General features: G+C 35.1%; 1 protein-coding gene and 1 pseudogene across 2 annotated transcripts; both read right to left on the bottom strand.

Annotated features, from left to right (window-relative positions):
• Positions 1–252: 252 nt before the first annotated feature.
• LOC132180013 (putative F-box protein PP2-B12) lies at positions 253–3,922 on the bottom strand (annotated as a pseudogene). Its single transcript, XR_015911975.1, has 4 exons — positions 3,626–3,922; positions 1,875–2,011; positions 1,345–1,746; positions 253–340 (listed from the first exon to the last, which is right to left on the bottom strand). The product of XR_015911975.1 is annotated as a putative F-box protein PP2-B12 (transcript).
• Positions 3,923–4,582: 660 nt separating this feature from the next.
• LOC132178350 (uncharacterized) lies at positions 4,583–9,955 on the bottom strand. Its single transcript, XM_088515687.1, has 3 exons — positions 9,541–9,955; positions 7,145–7,248; positions 4,583–5,134 (listed from the first exon to the last, which is right to left on the bottom strand). Exons 1-3 carry the CDS (start codon positions 9,953–9,955, stop codon positions 4,583–4,585), a joined length of 1,071 nt encoding a protein of 356 aa, XP_088371813.1.
• Positions 9,956–24,298: the final 14,343 nt, after the last annotated feature.

Raw genomic sequence — 24,298 nt, 5'->3', positions numbered from 1 at the left:
ATTGTCTAAAACATTTTGATGCTTAAAAAATGGCATAAATTTCATAATTTGAGAATCTACAATTTCTTAGATGCTAATCTATTTAGGATTGCAATTTTAGATTGATTTCGTTCTTGCCGGTCCCCAATAATTTAGCAAAGAAGCCATGGATCTTAACTAGTCAGAATTCATAAGAACACAAATAATAAAGGTTTCACATGTATATCATGATACAACATGTAAACGTTCATAATTACAATACCTTTACTTGATCTTTTAAAAACTGTTGTCCTCTTATAAACCAACAATACCTTTATGCAAATACAGCAGATGTTGGCCTTGCACTGAATACAGAATTTTCCTGCAGAAAATTTTAAATAGATTAGTTCTTGTGTACACTTATATAGAACTTGCTTGAAAATTTTCTAAGTGTTATCGTCAAAAATTTGTTGCTCTGAGTCTGACAAATTGCTCTTTAGTTTGCTAACAAACAACGAAAAATGGCCAGTTTTTTTTTTTAAAATATTTTCAACTGAAAACATTTTACACCGAAACAAAAGGAGCCTTAACAATTACCTGTAATTTGTTTAATAGAATGTCTGAAATAATCAATATTATCTTATATATCAACTAAATGAAATGATAATTTTACTATTTTAGCAATTAGAATGACTAGGTACACGTTGGAAAGTTTTAGCAAGTAAAATCAGTTCTCATTGTGCTATTTTTGCAGACAGATTTACTCGTTGGGAAAAGCAAGTGTTGGAATGTTGGCTTGCAACTCCTTCAGCCTTTTGGCTGTGTTGATAGTATTCCTAACTAATAGCCAAGGGCAGGGGTAAGACTTTCTTATAGGCTATGGTGTTAAAGTGTTGATTAAGTGATTAAATTTACCTCTTCCTATCAATTTAAATTTTTAAGATAACTGGTGATTTAAAATGGTATCAGAGCCAAAGGTCCTAGAATCGAACCTTGACTCCGTCAAATCGTCCTCATTTAAATTAAATATTCCATGTGTTGGACCTCATCTAATAAAAGGGAGTTTGAGCCCACACATGAGGGGGAGTGTTAAAGTGTTGATTAAGTGATTAAATTTACCTCTTCCTATCAACTTAAGCTTTTGGGATTTTTGGTGATTTAACATATGGATTGTTTCAACTCTCAAGCCTTCGACTTCTAAGGAAGAATCATTTCAAAATCATCAGACTTCAAAAACATTTTGTGCGTGCAAGAAGCATGGTTGGAGAGGGAACTGACTTCATCATAATCAACATAACTTCATTGAACATCTTATAGAGTATAAACTACCCTACCAAGACAAAAGAGAAATACCAATCCATAAATTGCAAAAACCATTTCTCTTACCTATCCTATTTTGGCCGAAGCTCAATGCCATGGACCACAAGGCCATACTGTCAGACATAGCCCTTATTCTCCAGCACGTGCATGTCCGCCACGCTATCAACTTGGCCATTGAAGAATTCCCCAATTTCAATCTCAAACCACCTGTCCTCTCTCCTGCGTGGAAGTCGTCCATCCTGTCCTTCTGGTGTATCTGCTCGCAAATAAGCATGGGTAGCATTACCTTCATTCTCATTTTCAAGTCTAACGGACACATTCACTGGGTGGTGAAGTTGAGAGAAACTATCTGCAATTAATGTGTATACGAAGTATGCCCCATATGTTGTATTTGGGGACAAGATATTAGTCTCAATTCTACCTCGTATGTCAAACGAAACCGCTTTTAGAAGAGCCACCTCAGAGAATCTGCACATTTCATACACCAGTAATATTATCCCCACTGTTGCCATGTAAAAAAGGATAAATAAGCATGCATATATATATATATATGTGCATGCACAAATTAACACGCAAACAGAGCGGTAGAGAGAGACCTGGACTGGGGTAAAACTGGAGACTCAGCTGAAGAAAACCACTCCCAGTACACCTTCATGTTTGACCAGACTATATGTAACTCCCTCGCTCCCAGCATGTAACACTTTTTCCCAGTTAATTTATCTATTCCGAAGCTCTGTTTAGTGACAAAAAAAAAGTCAGAAGTACATCACAAAGATTCTCAGTTTGATAAAATTTAGGCAATTTTAATAAAATCAAACATACGAACCACACTTTTTTTTGAGTGAGTGATTCTAAGAGAAAAGAAATGAGGAAAGATTCAAACTAGTGACTAGAAGTTAATGAGACATGAGTCCAACCGGATGTGCTACCACTGGATTTCATACTAACAACATTCAAGCAATTATTAAACTAAAAGTCCGTTTTTACGATTTTGCATACTAAAATTACGTTTTCACAAATGCCTATTTTGTTCTTAGAAATCACATTTCATGAAATGAAATGTATTTTAAAATCACTATTTTTTCAAACAGTGCGATTTGAAACAGATAAACAAAACGGACCTAGGTGACAAATTATTAGCATGTGACAAACTGTACATTTGGAACTTCTAGAAGAAAAATAGCATTCGAAATTATCGTTAAAAAATATATCGGAATTGCTGTACCTCTCAGGTTTCAATTTTAATAACAAAAAACATTTTAAAACGGGGCACTAAGAAGATCTCAAATGCATGTCGACTTTCATGTTATTATGATTCTCTCTTAAGGAACCCCAAACCAAGCAAGATCAAGCCAGCATGGATAGTGACATAGAGAAAATCATTAAGTAATAACCTTTCTGGAAAATAGTAAGCCGCCAAATCAATGAAATCATCACTTTATTGGAAAATGATCTTCCCCATTTCATTTAGGCAAAGGAATGTTAAAAGTGGGACAAGTATTACACAAACTCCACCCAGCCATTAAAAGTCATCCAAGTTTGTTCAGAAACATTGTCTTATTTAGAAAAAGTATATATACTCCCTTAAACTACCATTTTATTGATTATTTAGGCTAATCCTAAGGGATGGCTAAATCACTTCCATTCAGCCAAGAGGTGGCCGATTTTAAAACAATTTTTAGATTACTTTTATAAAAAAAAATATATATATATATATTTTTTATAATTACAAAAAAATTATAAAGCCTATTTTTTACCTTATTGGGAATATTGACATTTTGTTTGCACTTTTAAGGAAAAATTGACACAATTGGTAGTTTTGGAGAACATTAACAATAGAAATATATGAGAGTATTTGTACTTTCCCTAATTAGAAATACTATTTAGCATTATCAAGCGTCAATCTCTTAACATTCTTGTCAATTAAGCACATTCACATTCACTTGTTCTTTTTTTTAAAAAAAGGGCAAAAGCTAAAGAAAATATAAAAGAACAAACAAAATGCTAGGAAATGGACTCCTAATAATGGTGAGTAACATTTATCTTCCCTAATTACTAAATTGGACTTAGCTAATAATAGATATTCGGAGCATATTTTCTTTGTATATTGCCTGTGGACTTAGGGGCGATTTGGGCTTTTTGTAAAAGTTTTTCATTACTTATTAAAACATTCCAAAATAATCATTTCAGATTAAAAAGATTTTTTTATTTATCAATCTCGGGATCCGTACCGCTTAACTAACAGTGAAACAGCCTAGCATCCCCCTCCTATGACAAGAGTATTTATTTCTCAAAGCAAAATCAATACGAAACTAGTAAACATGAGCAGCTAGTGACTCTTGCTCACCAGGTTACCGTTGCCGATGAGGATGGGATTGTGGCAAAGATGGAAATAAAGATCCTTCTTGGATAAGTTATTCAAGGACGATGATGACGATGATCCCGAAGAAACCGATTCAGAAATGATCTGCTGATAATCCGGTGGCAGAAACCTGTCCCACACGAGATCCGAACCTGCGGCTGATCCGAAGCTCCGGGACGCTAGCGAATTCCTGCAAGCATCGCGAGGGGATGTGAAGGAAATTATGGTGGCGAGGCACTCTTCCGGCAGTGCAGTAACATCCATTTCCTTTCCTCTTTTTTTCTTCAGTTTGGGAATAAATTGTGCTGGGCTTGTGTTAGTTTACTGGACAATGCCTTAATCCTTCGCGTCTAGTTTTGGATGTTTCAGATCGGTTGACTCCATGTGATGTGATGTGAAAACACAAATTAATTAAAAAATTCAACAGGCACATGGCTTGTAAAGAGCGCCAATCCGCCCATAAACAATCTTATTAAGAAGAAGTTTGATAAATTTGTGAACCATCATAATTTATTAAGTTTTTATTTATTTATTCTAAGTGCTACCGGCGTGCTTCAACAGTAAGTACGCCGGTGTTAAAATATTATAAAATATTATTAAAATAATATTTAAATAGTAAAAATAATTTTTAGGATTTGAGATTTTTAATTTTAAATTGCTGGAGTTTGCCATACCTTCGTCAGATGAACTCAAATTTTTAGAAAATTATTTTATATTTTCTATGATGTGAATAAAAATTAATTTTTATAGATATGAAAATAATAATAATAATAATAAATCTTAAATTGCAATTCATCTTAATCTATCGAACTTCATTGAACGTAAGCTTTGGACACAAAGCAAAACAACACACAGCATCTTATCGAGTATAATTAAACTACCCTACCAAAGACAAAAGGAAAAGCCAGCCCATAAATTGCAAAACTATTTCTCTTACATTTCTTATTTTGGCCGATGCTCAATGCCATGGACAACAAGGCCAGATTTCCAGTCACCGGCAGTACAAATCAAGTGCATCTCCACCAGGCTATCAACTTTGCCATTGAAGAATTCCCCAATCTCAATCTCAAACCACATGTCCTCTCTCCTTCGTGGAACTTGTCCATCAACTCCCTCTGGTGTATCTGGTTGCAAATAAGCAATGGTACCATTACCTTCATTCTCATTTTCAAATCTAATGGACACCTTTGCTGGGATGTAAAGCAGATGGAAATTACCCTTAATGGTGTAGATGAGGTATGCGCCATATCTTGTGTTTGGTGACAAGATTTTTGTCTCAATTCTACCTCCTATTTCAAGCCAACACACTTCTAGAAGATAAGCCACCTCCGAGAATCTGTACATTTCATACACCAAGATTACTACCCACAGTTCCATGTACAAAAAGGGTAAACAAGCATGTACAAACAGGCAAACATAGTGGTAGCTAGAGAGATACTTGAATTGGGCTGAAATTGGCAAATTAGCCGAAGGAATCCACTTCCAGTATCCCTCCTATATCATAGCAATAGCAATGGTTATAAGGTTACGTTACTTACGTAGATTTTTGACCCCAAAAAAAAAAAAAAAGTATTGGGTAGCCACGTTCCAACCAAGTAGAGTTTGTATTTTTGTGGTCTCTAATAAATGATCCATGAGTATTTTTCTAATGATTAATATTTTTTGTTTGTTATGTTATCACCTTTTAAAAAAAAAATCAATTTAGTGTAATAATTTTGAGGATTTTAGTATTACAGTCAAATTGGGGATATAGATGGATATATTTTTTTTTTAAAAAATGAAAGATAGGTTGTGATGTGTAGTATCTACTCATTTGGATTATCGGCAACTTTCTTGAGTATCGATCGATAAAAATATATTTTAAGGTATCTCAAAGATTTAGAAAAGATTATTGATTATAATTTAATAATTGTATTATGGTTTTATGGATTTAGGTTGTGAAATGATCGAATGTTAGTAACTGATTTGGTGAAAAAAGAGTTTAGATGAGTTTTTGATCATGGTTAAGATTTGTTGGTGACAATAATAGTACTATAATTGAGGTTGTAAAGTATGGATTTATGAATGAGGATTTCATAGTGACAAGTAGTGAATGCCTAAGTTTTGCAGGTAGATGAAATGAGGTATATCAAAAGATCTATAAGAATTTTGAAATTTACATTTTTGATTTAAGAAATTTGATATTGACATGTGCAGTTTAAGGATCTTGATATATTCTATAGAATTTAATGGTTTTGAGGTGGAATTCATAAAAATCTTTGAGGTAATTCTTAGAATTTTGATCATAAAGAAATAAATAAAAAATGACAACCTTGAAATCCGGATTTGCTCCTTGAGCCAAAATATTTATGCCACGCTGCCATGCTGGGGCTCTACTTAGGCCTGGGTATCGATCAAAACGGTCCGGTTAAGGACCTTATCGGTTATTAACCGATAATTTTCGGTTAAACGGTTTATTAACCGATACCGAACCAATAAGAATTTTAACCGATAATTTTGGTTAAAACGGTACACGGTTAAACGGTCCGGTTAAACCGGTTAACCGATTTAACCGAGAGCTTTATATTGATTTATTTTGTTGGGCCAAAAACCAAAAATAAGTTTTTTTTGACTTTTGAGAGCCCAAATACTTTTTGTTGGGCTAAAATAACTTATTAAAAATGAGTTGTTTTAGGGACCAAATATTTGTTTTTTGGGCTAAAAATTGAAGCTTTTTTATATTGATCCACTTCAACTTTTTTTTTTTTTTTTAATATTATAAAATACATTTTTCTAAAGCAAATGTACTAATTAACATAATGAATGCTAATTAGACTAGCAAAACTAGTTAATGAAAAATGCTTTTACCAAAGGCAAAGAAATCCCATCAAATGCCATCACTTAAAAAAAAAAACATCAAACCTACTCAAACCCAAATTAAAATAAAATTCATTAATGAATAATAAACAAAGTATTAACTAATTAAAGTCACTTAGCAAAAGGAAAATAAGTCATGGGCAACACCATTACACAAATTCGGAAACCTGTGTCACTTGTGGGAATTTGGAAACCTCTCTAAAAGACTAAACGGCGCCGTTTTGGGACTAGAATTTTAAATAAAAAAAAAAGAAAAAAAAAATCGGTTTCTTATCGGTTAAATTGGTTAACCGATAAGAACCGCTTAACCGGACCGGACCGAATCCCGGTATACTTTTTTTAACCGATAAGGATATCGGCATATCGGCTACGGTTTATATCGGTTCGGTCGAAGCCGGTAGACGGCCGGTTAAATGGTAACGATTAATTTGCCCACCCCTAGCTCTACTCGTAGGAGGTGCAGAAGTCTCTTAATGACCCTATCTGCCAACGCTCAAGTGATTTTTGGAAAAAAGTCGTAAAGCAGGGATGGTGCTTGAGAATTGCAAATGCCGTCATTTATTGTTCTTGTCTGATATGGATTCAAACGATGTTTTAAACAACCTTCGAGCTTCTGAAGCAGTTTGGCCGATCTGATTTTCCTTTTACCTTTTCATTTTCATTTTCATTTTGGTTTTCTTTCTTTAAGGCTAGAGATGCAGAAGTCTTTGCCTTAATGACCTTGTTTGCCAATGCCCAAGCCATAAAGATGTCTGGAAAAAAAGTCGTAAAACAAGGATGGTGCTCGAGAATTGCGAAAACCGTCATTTATTGTTCTTGTTTGATATGGAATCAGATGATGTTTTAAGCAACCTTCGAGCTTCTGAAATAAGTGTAGTGGGAATCATTACAAAACATTTCCAAGTTTAAAGCAAGTTGTGAAAGAAAAATCTATAAACTTCAGTAAGTTACTTTTTAAAACTTTTTTCCATTTTTTTACTTATGTTACTTATTTTGAGTCAATTGCGATTTAATTATCTAAAATATCTTAAAATCTGCAAAAATAATTTATACAGACCAAGAGCATCTGTTTCAAAGTGGTTTAACGAATAGAAAAAGGCTATGTACCTTCAGTAAGTCTACTTTTAGAAGCTTTATCTTTATTGAACTTTTATCTTTTTTATATAAATTCATTTTTGTGCTGACCTATGTTTCTATGTAGTGTTTTATCTACCTTCAGAGTGGTTTAACAAATTGAATGAATGACCAAATCTTTTTTATGTACGAATTGAATGAATGAAATCTTTCTTATGTGCGAATTTAATGAATCACCAAATCTTTCTTCTGTTTCTGTAGACTTAATAATGAACGAACATGTTCAACAAACCATACGTGTGATGGATCTAAAGAAATAAGGTGTAATCTACATGTATAAGACCATTCAGAGAAAAGAGAAAAGAACACTAACTGAGAAAAGATAAAAGTTCCCGATAAAAATATGACCTTCCTATAAATAATAAGCCAAGAATCTTTGGTGCTGTTGTGCTTTGTGACTTCTTCAAGAATGTCAACCTTCGGATCTGAGGCCATTTTTCACTAAAGTTTTGCTTTAGGTACACCTATGTTTGGCTGCTGAGAACCAAGAAGGAAAACAAAAAGTAAAAATATTACCTATACACGACAGTCTATTATAGTACCAACTTTTCTGCAATAAAAATGTTAATACAAGTAATTTTTTCCTAAAATTATGTTTTTCCTGAATAACATAAAACCAAATACCAATAGAACCACACAATCAGTTTTAAGTGAAGAGAGAATAAACCAGAAGAAGTAAGAAGCAAGAGAAAGCCTCAAAACAAGGAACAAAGGAAGATGTTGTGAATACGAAGGAAAGAAGAAAGGAGGCACTACAAAAATTGAGTAATTTTTTGACTAGGAGTTTCTGACGTGTCAATGGTATTGACACGTCAGAAACCCCTTTGACGTGTGCATTTTGACGTGTCTTAACGGTTAAAGGGGGTGTAAAAAAATCCAAGTTTTTGACGTGGCATTTTCACCACGTCAAAATTTTTTGACATGGCAGAAAATGCCACGTCAAAAATTTTTTCTTTTGCTACGTCAAAAATTTTTGACGTGCTGAAAATACCACGTCAAGAAATTTTTGACGTGGTGAAAATTACCACGTTAGAAAATTTTTCTGCCAGGTCAAAAATTTTGGAGAAATTTTTTGACATGTCACTCCGTTTGACACGTCAAAAATCATTTTTTTTTTTCAATTAAATATTTTTTTTATATTATTCGGGTTTATACCTAGATTTACGTATTAACCTGATATCCAATACATTCAATATATATCCAATATATCTAATATCCAATATATTCAATATCCATTCCAATATCCAATACAAATCCAATATCCAATACATATCCAATATATATCCAATATCCAATACATATCAAATATATATCCACCAATACATATCAAATTTCCAATACATTTAATACATATGAAATTCCAACACAAATTAATTAAACAAAATTCTAACACATATACTATGTTCCAACACAACACAAGGCAACACATATACTACATATACTACATTCCAACACATATAGATCGAAAATACGTTCCAACATAAGGCAAAACAAATATACAATCAAACTATCTTTGTTCTATCTACTACAATAAGTTCCAATTAGTCTCAACAAACATATAGTTCGATCTAACTATATACATCAACAAATAGTAACAAAATATATATAAAACTCAACAAACAGTGATGAGAAACGACATGCTCAGCCCAAGTCAACATAGTCATCCCCCAACGCTTAATCTGTATTACCTGCAAATGAGTTATGAACTAATGATAATTAATAAAAAAAGTTCAAAACACAGATATACAGTGATGCAAATATATGTTAGTTCTAAAATGAACCACGGTAAGAAAGCGTTGCTAACTGTGACTTTTGTGAAGAATAGGGGTTTCTAACAGTTAAAGTGATCGATGCGGGCTATAGTCATGTTAACCGAAGAATAAGAAAAACAACACAAAATATATCATTACCTCTGTGGGGCGCAGATCCAGAGGTCGACGCGAGCATGACCTCAAGTTGGCGGAAATGGGCCTCAAAGATGGCATCTTTCTCTGCTATCTGAATTTTTTGTTCTTCAATCTGTTTGGTCATCTCATCCATCGCACGTCTTTGTTGTGTCTGCTCCTCTTCAAGTTCTCTAATCTTATCTGTCATCTGTGAGAATGAGGAGCTCCCAGGATTCTGAGACCGTGCCTGGGACGGTGTATAGTACGAATATATGCTGCCTCGCACTGGTAGAACATTCAGACCCACCTGTCGGACCTTGTCAACGTACTCAGGCTTATTTTCGTGCGCTTGAGCATATGCGTCATTAGGTGTCCACCATACCGTTCGTTCAGTCACACTCGACGTCAATGTCAGGTCAGTGGGTATCAGTTCCTTCATCCTCTCTTGTACGTTAAATAACAAGTTAGTATCTCATACAAAGAATGTTAATCATAAATAATTTATCAAAATATATATCGGTGAGTACTTACACATATTTCATAGCAAACATTCATTAAATATGGAGCTCTCAAACAAACCCAAAAATCAATACCCACAAAAAGTTCAAGATTAACCAAAAGAATAAGAGAAAAATATACCCAAAAAAAAAAGCATAAAAAATAAGGCATAGCAGGACTATTAATTTCTCTTTTTTCTTTTCTTGACGTTGCAAGACCTAATAGGGAGAATATATACCATGGGTATTTTGAAACTTCCAGCTTGAAAACTTACCCATGTCCTTTCTTGCCTATATAGTAAATCTGTATTTTCAGGATCCAATAAAATGCATCATGTACCAGATAATCAATTTATGAGAGTCACATTTCATTCTTGTAATGGTTATATTTGTATCAAGTCATAATTAAATTCCACTCCTATCTATTATGTGATATACCGAGCATAAAATAATTTACCTTTCTCATATGTTTATATAGGCATACATATATGTGTGTGTGGGCACTTTAAATAGCATTTGTTGTTTACCTTGGTAAACTCAATTTAGGTTCCATTTGGCAACAGCTAAAATTTTTCAAATTAGTCAAAAGATGTGGGCTGCAGAGTTAAGCAAAAGACAAATAATCTCCTCCCCAATTTTAAAAAATGGGAGTTGTAAGTGTTATACTGTCTTCCAAAAAAAATTCATAAAACATGCGAGCTGTAAGCAGAGACGGAGGGAGGGGGGGACAAGGGTAGGCCATGGTCCCCCCCAAAATAAGGAAAAAAAAAATTATAAGTAAAAAAAAAAAAATAAATAAATAAACTAAAGTTTTAAGTTTAGTTATTTGGGCCAAAAAAAAAAATTGGCCCTATTTTTAGATCTTTTGGCCATGTCCAATAAAAACTTTTGGCCCTATTCTTAATTTTTTTTGGGCCATACCCATTAAGTTTTTTTATTTTTGGCCATTACTTTCAAATGTCCATTTTTTGGCCATTACTTTCAAATGCTCACTTTTTTTTGGCCCTTACGGTAGTCTTTATTTTATAAAAAACAACTAAAATAATTTTTTTTAATAAAAAAATTTCTAAAGAACTGAAAAAAAATTTTGGCTGGCTCCGTCCCTGGCTGTAAGTGTTATACTGTCTTCCAACTTTTAGCTCTATACTTCAAATTACGTTCAGAATAATAATCCATCATCTCTACCTAGTGAAGAAAATTCTAACTAAGGCTTTGGTATGAAACTAAAATTATCATAATACATTAATACAATATCTACTAACGCCTCAATACTTTTAACTATTATTCACAACCTATGAGCATCAATTCATCTTCAAAACTTTAAACGTCACTTCAATATCGTTTATCTCAATCACATAAGACTTAACACCTCAAATTCTAAGAATTACCTCAAAGATTTTTATGAATTCCACCTCAAAACCATTAAATTCTATAGAATATATCAAGATCCTTAAACCGCACATGTCAATATCAAATTTCTGAAACCACAAATGTAAATTTCAAAATTCTTATAGATCTTTTGGTATACCTCATTTTATCTATCTCTGCAAAACTTAGACATTCACTACTTGTCACTATATTTAGGGGTGAGGAGCTATGGTTTATGCAGGGTCGGCAGCCGGCTCAATGTATTTAGGGGCCTAAGGCAAAACTTTAAAATTGGGCCTTATTTTTTTAATATTTAAATATTAATTAAATAATATTCATTTTAATATGGCAGAAGATCTTTACCTAATAAGCGATTCCGCACTTAATGATTTTTTTTTTTGAGACTAAAATTACCATTTTGCCTTTACTCTCTGTTCTTTATACTTAAATTAAACAGGCTTATTTTTGTCTTTCAACATTTTTGTAGATTGCAAAATAACCATTTTAACCTTTTTGAAATGTGAAAAGTTGAACATTTTAATCTTTTTTTTAGGGGTTGGATTTCTGCAAAATAACTACAACAGACAAATCTGTGGGATTCTCAGATTTTTTTTTTCGTTCTTATTTTATAGAGGGCCTCGATATTATAAAGAAATAATATTATTTTTTAAAAAACATGTTGAGTGTTGAGGCCCTCGTGGTTGTTGTGCAGAAGGCCTCCATATTATATATATATTGTTTTTTTAAAGCAGGAGCAGGTTGAAGGCCTCAAGAAAGCATGTTGGGGCCTTGATATTATAAACAAATAAAAATATTTTTCTTAAAGCATGTTGAGGGCCTTTATGCAAATTTTTTTTGGCCTTATTAAAAAATATTTTGGGCCCTAAAAATTTGGGGCTCTAGGCGCCGGCCTAACTCGCTTAGCGGTTGGGCCGGCCCTGTGTGAATTAATCATTTAATTAAAATTCGAATATTCACTCTTACGTGTGAGCTCAAACTCAGAACATCTGATCTGATGCAATGCTAAATTACTAATTATTCGAAAGGTCTAAACTAATAGTTAAGATATAATGAATTTAATTATTTAATTTATATTCTAACAAACAAAAATGTTTGTTAGTCTAATCGAAGATGTTTTGATGCATGTATCTAACACTCAAGTGCTCTTTCAACTTGTTATAGGATCCGTCTAATCAGAATGTTTGATATTATCGATAAATTTGTCCCTATATGTAAAATATTCTTTTTGAAAAATGTTGAGAATTTATCATTAATGAGAAAAACCAGAGCTTCAAAACTCTAAATTACAAGAGCTGCACGCTCTATAGCAAGTATATCAGAAATACATGGAGGCATCTCCTCCATCCATATATTATCAATACACTTTCTAACTGCTTCTTTAGCTAAACCATGGGCAGCTTTATTAGAATTTCTCTTCACATGTCTGACTTGAGCCGTTCGAAAATGTCGTAGAAGCATTCTAGCATCATCTATGAGGTGTCCGTAAGGACTCAAGTCTTCAGTCTCAGCTTGAAGCGCTTTAACCACAATCAGAGAATCCCCTTCCAAAATTACATCTTGAACACCTGTGTCACGTCCAAACTCTGCTGCATAAACTGCTCCCATGGCTTCCCCTATAACTGGTGGTTGTTTAGTCTGGATTGTCATGCTCCTTGCTGCGATGACCTCTCCAAAGGAGTCTCTTATAAGCACCCCAACACCCAACTGATTATTCCTCTCATCCATACCTACATCCCAATTAATTTTGTAGAACCCAGGTGGTGGACACCTCCAGACTTCCGCATCCACCCCTGTTTCACGTAAAAATTCATTTAACCTGTCCTGCTTCTGATTTGCTTCCAGGAACATCTCGTGGGTCTCCTTTGCTTCATGGGTCAACCGGTTTGGGTGTATAAAGATACCTCCATGCAAAACGTTATTTCTCCTTTTCCAAATGCATTGGGCTATTGTTGCAATTAATCCCATCTCTTCAGAACTGCACCTCTCCGAAAGCTTCACCAATATCTCTCTTAAATCTGTACCCAGACTCCCCATTTTCTGGATTTTCCTATCACACACCCCCCAAACATCCCGTGCAGCTGGACACTCCCACAACACGTGGAGTATTGTTTCGGTCTCTTGACTGCACAGAAAACACCCCACCTCCAGGTCCATTCCCCTCCGCAGAAGATTATCTCTGGTTGGGAGCAGATTACTACACGCCCTCCATAGGAAGACTTTCGTGGAATTTGGGATTGGAAGGCCCCATATCAATTTCCAGAAAAAATTCCAGCCGTTGCCTTCTGAGCTCGCGCCCTCCTCACCGTGAATTCTTTCTTGCTCCAAAAAATAAGCGCTTCTGACAATAAATATTCCCGATGGCGTTGCTCTCCAGACCATTTTATCCTGACAGTCAAATCTGCTGAGAGGGATATTGCATATAATTTCTGCCTCTTCTTTTTCAAACAGAGATTGTATCAGAGGAACATTCCAGCCCCTTGAATGTGGGTCCATTAGGGCTGCAACTTTCTCATCACTTGCCAAAGATAAGCATGGAGACTGAACTTTAAAGGATATAGGCTTAGGGATCCATTTAGACCCCCAGATATTGACACTCTGCCCGTTCCCTATCCGCCAAATCATCCCTTCCCTCAACAAAACAGTAGCAGCCAATAAACTTCTCCACGCAAAGGACGGCCTGCTACCAATTTTTGCTTCCAATAATGAACTTCGGCTAAAATATTTGGCTTTTAAAATGTGCCCCACCAGGCTATCAGGATTTTGGATAATCCTCCATCCTTGCTTGGCTAAAAGGGCCATATTAAAACAGATAAGGTCTCTAAATCCCATACCTCCGTTAGCTTTTGATCTCCCAATTTTCTCCCAGCTCATCCAGTGTATCTTCTTCACATTATCCTTGTGTCCCCACCAAAACTTCTGCATGATTCCATTTAACTCACTACATAGTGTTTTGGGCAGCAAAAAAATGCTCATACTATAAGCAGGTATTGCCTGTATCACAGCTTTAATTAGAATCTCATTTCCTGCTTGTGAAAGGAATTTTGCTTTCCAATCATTGACATGTTTATTCACTCTCTCCTTAATCTTATGAAACTCTCTAGTCCTTGATTTTCCCACCAAAGCTGGGAGCCCCAAATAAGTGTCAAAACGCTGCGAAGCGGGTATCCCGGACAAATTCTGGATTTTCAGCCGATCTTCCCTGCTAGTATTTCTGCTGAAAAAAACAGCAGTCTTCTCTTTATTCAAACGTTGCCCTGAGACGGCCTCATAATCTTCTAGAATTTCTGACAAAAAGGCCCAATCTTGCAAATTAGCCTTATAGAAAATTAGGCAGTCGTCTGCAAAAAATAAATGATTAATCTTAGGGCCCCTTTGGGAAGTAGGGACTCCCTTAAGCCTTCCATTTAAAGCAGCCTGTTGGAATTTAAAACTGAGGACCTCTGCACAAAGCAAGAAAAGGTAAGGCGAAATTGGATCCCCTTGTCTAATCCCTCTAGAAGGACGGATGAGACCAACGGGTTCCCCATTGATAATTATTGAATAATTGACACTAGTAACACAAGACATTACAAGCCCCACCCATTTCGCATCAAAGCCCATCTTTCGACATTCCACTTATATATTGGTTTACTTTTAGTTTAATATTTGGGAAAATTACACTTTACCCCCTAAAGTTGACAGCGATTTTCAATTCGACCTCCAAAGTTTCAATTTTTGCAATTCACCCTCACAAAGTTTCAATTTTTTTCAATTCAGTCATTCCGTCAGTCTAATCCGTTTTGACTGACGGAACAGTGGTCACGTTCGACGCACGTGATCACTGTTGCCTTTTTTTCCCCAAAATGTCCCCACCCTCATCAAATCAATTACCAAAAACTACCCTCACCTGTTTTGATACAGGTTTTGAGAACAGGAAGGTCAATATGTGAAGCTAGGCCTTTTTGCAATTCTTCTCATAACCTTCTCAACATAAACATGCGGTTTTGAGAGACTAAGCCTCCACCAGTTGCTTGCAATTTGCAGGCTTCATCTGTGAAGCAAAACAGATGGGTTCAATGTTGATCTTGAACTTTACGATCAGTCGATCTCCTTCATCCCCGAGAACCACAAGGTGGGTTATGATGTTCAAAGCCGCTCAGATTAAAAAAAAAAAAAAGAAAAAAAAGTAAGCATTCAATATCAAAATTTCTTCACTTCTCCAAGTTTTCTCAGCATCCAAACAGAGGTCCGCTTAATATGTTGGACTGGAATCGCTTTGATTGGTTGATGGAAAAAAAAAATGGAATTGATTTAATTAAATCAACATAAATTTGTTCAATTTTTTTTTTATTGGTAGACTGGAATCAATTTAATCCATTGGTGGACTAGAATCGATTTAATTGATTGGACCTGATTGTAATCGATTTAATTTCTTCACTTCTCCATTTTTTTTTCCTAGCGCTTTCTTCATTTTCTCACCAAACAATAGAAGACCTTGATGTAGACGTTCTCAACAGCGCGCTCCTCCTCGCCTAGAACCCGCCTCTTGCCGTCGCTGAAGCAGCGTGGCCAAAAGTATCGGGTTTCACCAAAGTAGACCTCTTCACTGGAGAGCTAAGGAAGCACATCTATGGAGAACAGATGAATGGCGGTGAGCCTTCGTTCCTTCCAAGTAGCCCCAGTTATGCTACATCCTAGCTTTCGTGTACGACGAGATGGAGTGGAAATCAGAGCTGCGAGCTAGGTCGTTGTCGGCAAACAGAGGAGTGAGAGTTTGTTGGGATGGGGGGCATTTTGGGTACGAAAAGGCATAAGTGATCACGTGCAACGCACGTGATTACTGTTCCGTTAGTCATAACGACTTTGACCGACGGAATGGCTGAATTGAAAAAAATTGAAACTTTGTGGGGGTAGATTGCAAAAATTAAAACTTTGGAGGTTGAATTGAAAATCCCTGCCAACTTTAAGAGGGTAAAGTGTAATTTTCCCTTAATATTTTCTAGAAAAATACATTTTCTGAATCGAAATGTTATAAGGTTAATTAAGGTTGTAATCAAATTTCTATAATACAATGAAAATTAATGTTTTTTTTTTTTTTTTTTTTTAAAAAAAAAAAAAAAAAAAAAAAGCAAATGAGCTGAAGGGTAAACAACCCAAGCGATCTGTTTCTTGCTTTGGCCTAAATGGTAGTTTCTTTAAAAAACCAAAAAAAAAAAAGGGTTATTATATATAAAGAATGCCGTAGCTTAGTAAGTAGTTAAACCAATTGTTTTGTGTCACTAAAGAAAGCCCCGAGGCCTCATTCTATTGAGCACAATATATTAAGTAAGTGACAAAAATGGCAAAAGCTCTTAAACTTGTTGCAATCGTCACTGTCTTCATCCTCCTTCTGCAAACGCAGGTGAGTAGGTGTAGCTCATATTTGTTTCTAAGGATATATATATATATATATATATATATATATATATATATAACAAGAAGCTAGCATATATATGTGTAATATTTTCCAGTTTCTGCATATTTAGTGCACATTCTTCTGATCTCTCTCTGACGATCTGTTTGTATGATAACAGCACTCGGAAGGAGATGATTATGAAGATCCAGTCTGTAAGCATCCAACCGCCAAGTACTGTAACTCCCGCTTCAACTCGGCGAAATGTGACAGGTTTTGCAAGGAGAAGAAGCAAGCAATTAATGGAAAATGTGTTACTGGTTCTGTTGCTTATGCATGCATCTGCTGGGAGAAATGCTAAATCCCAACTACTGAAAAATGCGTTGCAGTTGGGACGACAACGTTCTATAGCTTCAGTAGGAGAACAAAAATATCTTGTCTTTTTTGGTTTACATTAAAAAACAATTAATGTTGTCTACTAAAGTGTTTAAGGTCTTTATTGATCGGCTATATCTCATGTACTATATATATATTGTATTATGTATGAAACATAGTATTGCTCTATTGCCACAATTGCTAAAATGGCAATGTCATCAGTTGCATGCAATCACTAGTGTAACACCCGGGAGAAAATTATAGTTCATGCTTGGAATGATGGAATTATACTACTTAACAAGAAGATGCTAGAATGTAATTCGTATGGTGGAACGTGTCGTTCAAACAACAAAGCATCTCTAAGTGTCAAGTCAAGAACAAATCACAATTCGAGATGGACCATTAGGATCTTGTCACAAACATATATAATTGACTGATTTGACGCACATTTTAATGTTTCGTGTTAGATTGCAATTAAATGGGCTACTGTGTTTTTTTAATTACCAAAAAGGAATCTTTAAGTGTCAATTTTTGCGTGGAGTACTGATGTGACACTAACTCGAAGAAAATTTACTGTGTTTGACCCGATGTCATTTGAACTGTGGCATATCTCGTTCCATTCCCATTAAAGTAGGGAGCACAACAAATAATGTGATTGAGCCGTTGATAATTGGGGTCAAGGATTATACTCGGGAGATAAATCCAAACGAAGTGTACGTACGTACATCGCTTTGATACCAATTTAAGATGTAGAATTTAGACAATTCGCTCACAATAAACAATTCTGCAACAAATAACAAATCATCACACTAACCTTCTAGGGCTTACAAACTCACAACTACTTTCAAAATGACGAAACGACAACTCTTTCTTCACCCTGGCACACTGACAACCTCTCAATATGTTATAATTGGTGCAAATTGATTGAGAGCAGGTTAATGATGAATATGAAGAAGTTACGACTGCACTAAGCCTTTAGAAAACCTTAAAATTGTTGATAATGGCTCAAATTGTCAACAAGTGTGAAGATAATTGCTGAAAAATATTAATATTTAAGTTAGTGGACTCAAGTCATATTTATCTATAAGAGGATAATGTTAGTTTTAAAAGGAGTCAAAGAACAACTTGGAATTGAATTTTCGGAGAAAACGTATATAGATAAACATGTGGGCTGCAATGCTTATCTTCATCATGGAAAAGACTTTGTATTCATGATGGTTTCGTTTTCCCAGCAGCAATTGTATTAGAATTGTTTCTCCTATTTTTTCGTGATTAAACCTTTATAAAAGGACATGCAATCCTTGGTTAAGGGGATCTGGAAAATTCAAATTGTTGAGAGCACTTTGTGGCATTTACAAAGTGTAGAAAGTTTTTCTTTACTAGGTATTTGAGAGGGACAGTTGAGTGGGGTGTACAAGGGGTAAAGGGCTTGGGTTTGAGATATTAAACTTGAGCGGTTCAGGCTTGTACCATTGTACTCAATATTTCTCAATAGTAAAGAAGGAGACCAGATCACGCCCCGTGGACGTAGGCATATTGCTGAATCACGTAAACTCTTTGTGTACGTGTGTGATTGGTGTGTGTTCTCGTGTGTTTTCTTTCCAAACTTGTCTTTCACATAAAGGGCTGGTGGAAAATTGGTTGCCAATTAATTATCAATTTTCCCAACAATTGGTATCAGAGCTTGGTTACGGATTTCTACTCGTTAAGAAGAAATGCGGTCCTTGAAGTTTGGGATTGAAAGGTTCGACGGGAGAATGAACTTTGGCTTGTGGCAAATACAAGTCAAGGACATCTAATCTGGGTTACACAAAACGTTGAGAGGAGTAGGTTCGGTAGATTGCTCCAAAAACGCTAATAGTGTTTCTCTAGCTGCAATGAGAGATGATTATGATGATGCTCTTTGATAAGGGCATGTACATCATTTGGCATCACCTCTAAAAATGTCAGGATAATGGATGTGTTCTATTAGCGGGTCCACATTTGCATACGAGACATTGGTTTGGTTTTTTGATGTTGGGTATGTGGTGGAAAAGGGTGTCGATGGCTGATGAACTTCCGGGGGAACCAAACATGGAAGTTGCACCATATTTTTCAGCAGGATTTTTTCGACATGTGCTGAAAATAAAAATTCTTGGAATGGTTTAATTCTAAGTGCATGTGCTCTTTATGGTGGAGCATGATAATTCTTGTAGAATTATTACTGTTGGTGTAGACAGTGTTTTGTACGACATCCCAGGGCGTGGGGATGGGCATCGGTTAAGATGCGAACCTGAGGTCTCAAGTGGAGGTTGCCAAATTTTCACCAAGGTGGAGATTGTTGATAATGGCTCAAATTGTCAATAAGTGTGAAGATAATTGCTGGAAAATATCAATATTCAAGTTGGTGGGCTCAAGTCATATTTATCTATAAGAGGATAATGTTAGTTTTAAAAGGAGTCCAAGAACAACTTGGAATTGGATTTTTGGAGAAAACGTGTGTGGATAAACATGTGGGCTGCAATGCTTATCTTCATCATGGAAAAGACTTTGTATTCATGATGGTTTCGTTTTTCCAGCAGCAATTGTATTAGAATTGTTTCTCCTATTTTTTCGTGATTAAACCTTTATAAAAGGACATGCAATCCTTGGTTAAGGGGGATCCGGAAAATCCAAATTGGTGAGAGCACTTTGTGGCATTTACAAAGTGTAGGGAGTGTTTCTTTATTAGGTATTGAGAGAGACAGTTGAGTGGGGTGTATAAGGGGTTAAGGGCTTGGGTATGGGATATTAAACTTGAGCGGTTCAGGCTTGTATCGTTGTACTCAATATTTCTCAATAGTAAAGAAGGATACCAGATCACGCCCCATTTACGTAGGCATATTGCCGAACCACATAAATTCTTTGTGTATGTGTGTGATTGGTGTGTGTTCTCATGTGTTTTCTTTCCAAACTTGTCTTTTGCATAAAGGGCTGGTGGAAAATTGGTTGCCAATTAATTATCAATTTTCCCAACAAAAATCTCATTCGATCCTTAAGGTTTCTGACCCCTGAGGATTGATCCTCTCACTAACAAAGGGGGCTTGGAGGGTCCCCCCTTGCCATGTGTTAAGATGAGGTGACACTTTAGGGTTCAAAAAATTGCATCAATTTAATGAACAAATTAGGAACGAAATTACAAATGAAGCTTGCGGGTTTCAGTATGAAGACATGATGCACATGCATCATTTTTGATCGAACGAACTTACAAACGAAGTTCTCGGGTTTTAATATGAGACATGACGCACATCTTCAATCAAACGAAACTCGAGAATGAAGCGTTCGATCAAAACTTCAACTTGTTATAGGGTCCCTCTAATCTGATTTGATATTATTGATCAATTTGTCTCTATATTTAATATTCTTAATAAACAAACTTTTGCATTCCATTTATTGGTTTACCTTTTCTTATTACATACACCAAGCATCCTCGACACAGAAAACCTGTAAGAAAGCCAAGAGTCAAAGTGACACGCCATTGGTGGTGGCAACATCACTTTTGATGCTGGGTTTTCTTTGACGTTTTCCTTCCTTGTGGAACCAATGAATCCTTGCCTTTAGTGGGACATTTCCTTAAGCAACTTGTTTGGCTGTTGTTCTTTCCCCTCCTACGCATGTGGGCTTAGAGGCATGGTACACATCATTTTATCACCTATCTTTCAACCACCTCTTCTTACAAATCTAATAGATTCACTATTAAATTTGTGGACTTATGTAGATCCCACAAAAATTTAATAGTAGATTCACCATTTCGGTATACAGAGATGATTGAAATAATTATTTTTATCATTTCTCATGGTCTTATTGTATCATTAATAATGGGACCTTTTTCCTTATGAGGGTTGCCTTTTTTGGCAATGCTCATCCCTCTGTCTTCTTTTATGGGACTGGGTTTGGGTCTCCCCCTTTTTAGGCTTTTGGCATGGGCTGTTGGGGCATGGCAGCCCTACCATTCCAATAGCCCCTCATTCTTATGATAACTTTGAGCAATTTGTCATATGGGGATTGAATGCCCTCAATGTGTAACACCCCAAAATATTAATCGAAGGTAAGAGTACGGAGTACCTTAATTAAAACTCGAGGATATTAGGATTAGATTAAGGGTCTGTTTGGGATTGCGTTTGAAGTGTTTAAAAGTGCTTTTAACACTCAAATCCGTTTGAAAAAAAAAAAAAAGAGTACTCGTTTGATAAAAAATATTAAAAGCGCTTTTAAGGGTCTAAAAACCTAAAAATGACCAAACCGCACTTTTGGCAAAAGCTTAAAAATGAAGCTTTTGCCCAAAAATGATTTTTGACTTAAAAGCTATATTTCTCAAACACAATTCCAAACAGGCTCTAAGTGAGAGATTTTGGACTTTTATAATTTTTTGCAAGGGCTGAACAATCAACAAAAAGTTGGATTGTTCGATGTTCAAAAACCCTAATGATCGTTTGATGTGTGCCTCGAACATTCGATGCCAATTCCATGCAATTGAAAGTCGACACCTTCGCTTATCTTGTAGGTGCATGAGAGCCTATATGTTGATCATTTATGCCTTTTTACTTTATTTGGATGCCCTCTTGCCTCAGAAAAACCAATAGTGAGCGAGAATGTGAGTTTTGGGGTTTTTAGCGAAAGTAGGTATTTATTGCGTCTATTATTATGAGATTTATTTTGGAAGTATGTTGACATAATTTTGACGACAAGTTGACATAACTCATAATTGTGCCACATTACCACCAATCATATTGAAAATATGTATTTAATGGTCTAGTGTGGATTAGGATCCCCTCAAATTTCTTTCAAATTTAAGATTCCCTTATTATTAAATCCTAGTTATGCTTTACATCTAACAATCTATAATGTGCTAGCTGTCACACAAAATAATTGCTAAAGTTAATGAAAATTTATTTTCTCTCAATAATTCATTGAGGCATTAAAATTTCATTAAATTTAGTATTTATTTTGTGTGACAAATGACACGTTGTGGATTGTTAGATGTAAAGTATGGCTAGGATTTAATAATAAGAGAATATCAAATTTGAAAGAAATTTGAGGGGATCTTGATCCTCTTTCAACATGTTATGGGGTCTCTTTAATCAGATTGGATATTATCAATCAAATCGTCCCTAGCTGTATTTAATATTCTTAATAAACAAAATTTGACATTCCATTTATTGGTTTACTTTTATTTTAATATTTTTCCAGGAAAAATATATTTTTGATATGGTAAAGATAATATTAAGGTTGTAATCAAATTTCTACAATATAGAAAAAAATTAATGTGTATATATATAAAGGAAAATGAGAGGTACAAGTGATCAAACTTTGTCTTTTGCTTTGGCCTGAATCATAGTTTCATTAAAAAAAGAAGTTATAATTGATGACGTAGATCCTCCGATTGATCCTAATGAAACGCTCCAAACATCCAATAACAGATGCTATAAAAGCCCCTAGGCCTCATTCTATTTAGTACATGAAATGAGTGAAAAATATGGCTAAGGGTCTTAAACTTCTTGCAATCGTCACCTTCTTCATCCTCCTTCTGCAAACGCAGGTGATTATGATGCACCAAAATAGCTAGTGAAATTCAAATTACATAAATAAAGGAGTACATTTATAATCTCCTACAAAAAAAACTTGCTCAAAAATGCCCAACGTGAATAGCATAGGGATTCTATATATATATATATATATATATATGTTCTGTCCAAGATGAACCATTAGCATTTCAGCATCTCCTTTTACTAAAAAACTACATTAAAAACAAAAGTCATCATGTCATGATACATTTATGAGTGAGTTGTCTGCGGGTTGATAAATAAATAAAAGGGTTAATTTCATGAATGTCCCACGAACTTTCACGTGTTTTGAGAAGATTCTCTAAAGTTTAAAAACCTTCAATTTACCCATTATCGAACTTCTACGTCTGTTTAACGCCAAAGCCTAACGGGGGAGGGTAAATTGCATCAAAATAGAAGTTTGATCGATGGGTGAAATTGAGAGTTTTTGAACTTTATGATGGTCTTTTCAAAGCACATGAAAGTTCAGGGGGTCTTTGTGAAGTTTCTCCTAAAAAAAAAAATTCAGAGTAGGTTGCTATAAGAAACATCCTAAACAAGTTGCAGCTGTTTGAACAACTACAACAATCATAATATATAACAAATATATAAGTATTAATTATATATAGTGGCTTAATTTAAAACTTTGCATTAGTTTAATTCCATATTTTCCAGTTTCTGTATATTTTAATGCACATTCTTTGATCTCTCTCTGACGATCTCTTTGTATGATTATGATAGCACTCACGAGGCGATGACGATCCAGTCTGTAGGGCTTCAAGCGGTAAGCCTTGTAACTCACGCTTCAACTCAGCGAAATGTGACTTGTTTTGCAAGGAGAAGCAGAAAGCAGTTCGTGGAAACTGTCAAGCTGGTTATGTTGCTTATGCATGCATCTGCTCGAAGAAATGCTAAATCCCAAATACTGAAAAAACTTTGGCAATTTCTAAATTGCCAAAGTGTACGTTACTTTAGCACAAGATTTATACTCCACAAATATTGTTTGTAATGGTGTGTTGTTTGATGTGAACAAAAATATATTCTTGTCTTGTTTTTAAATGTTGTCCATCTACTAAAGTGTACGTTTAAGGTATTTGTCAGTTATATATATATTCTCATGTATTGTTAAGGATATAATGTTGATTTTGTATCCCCTAAATCAAGAAATTTAGAAAATATTTGATATGTAAAGCTCTATAAATAAAGTTATGTACTCCGATGAAATATGTAGCCTATTAAGGTTTTGATGTGTGGATATAAACTATATGCTGAACTACCTTAATCTCTGTATCTTTTTCTCTTTTCTTTATTTTATATTATTTCGCATTCTATACTCTATGAGTTCTTATATTGTGTATAAAACATAGTACTGCTCTATTGCCACAGCAAAAATGGCGTTAACCTACGTGACTTGCCATCACAAATGGTTTCCCTGATGTTTTGAGAGCTTGACGAAATCAATCAATGGTGGCTAATAATGGGTAACCAATTGAAGATACTTCCATGTATTTAATGCTCAAGTGTTCTTTCAACTTGTTATGGGGTCTCTCTAATCAGATTTGATAGTATTAGTATCAATCAATTCGTCC

The sequence above is a fragment of the Corylus avellana genome, chromosome 4, assembly GCF_965113065.1.
Source record: "Corylus avellana chromosome 4, dhCorAvel1.hap1.2, whole genome shotgun sequence".
Lineage (NCBI taxonomy): Eukaryota > Viridiplantae > Streptophyta > Magnoliopsida > Fagales > Betulaceae > Corylus > Corylus avellana.
The sequence above is the reverse complement of the archived record's forward strand: the minus strand, read 5'-3'. Positions and strand labels throughout refer to the sequence as shown.

Excerpts from the sequence above, each read along its gene's own strand:
- LOC132178350 (XM_088515687.1), bottom strand. The coding sequence starts at position 9,955 with ATGAAGGAACTGATACCCACTGACCTGACATTGACGTCGAGTGTGACT. Across the intron at positions 7,249-9,540 it reads TGGATCTGCGCCCCACAGAG|ACATCTTTATGGCTTGGGCA; the intron begins GTAATGATATAT and ends CTTTTTTTCCAG. Across the intron at positions 5,135-7,144 it reads ATGAAAATGAAAATGAAAAG|GAGGGATACTGGAAGTGGAT; the intron begins GTAAAAGGAAAA and ends GCTATGATATAG.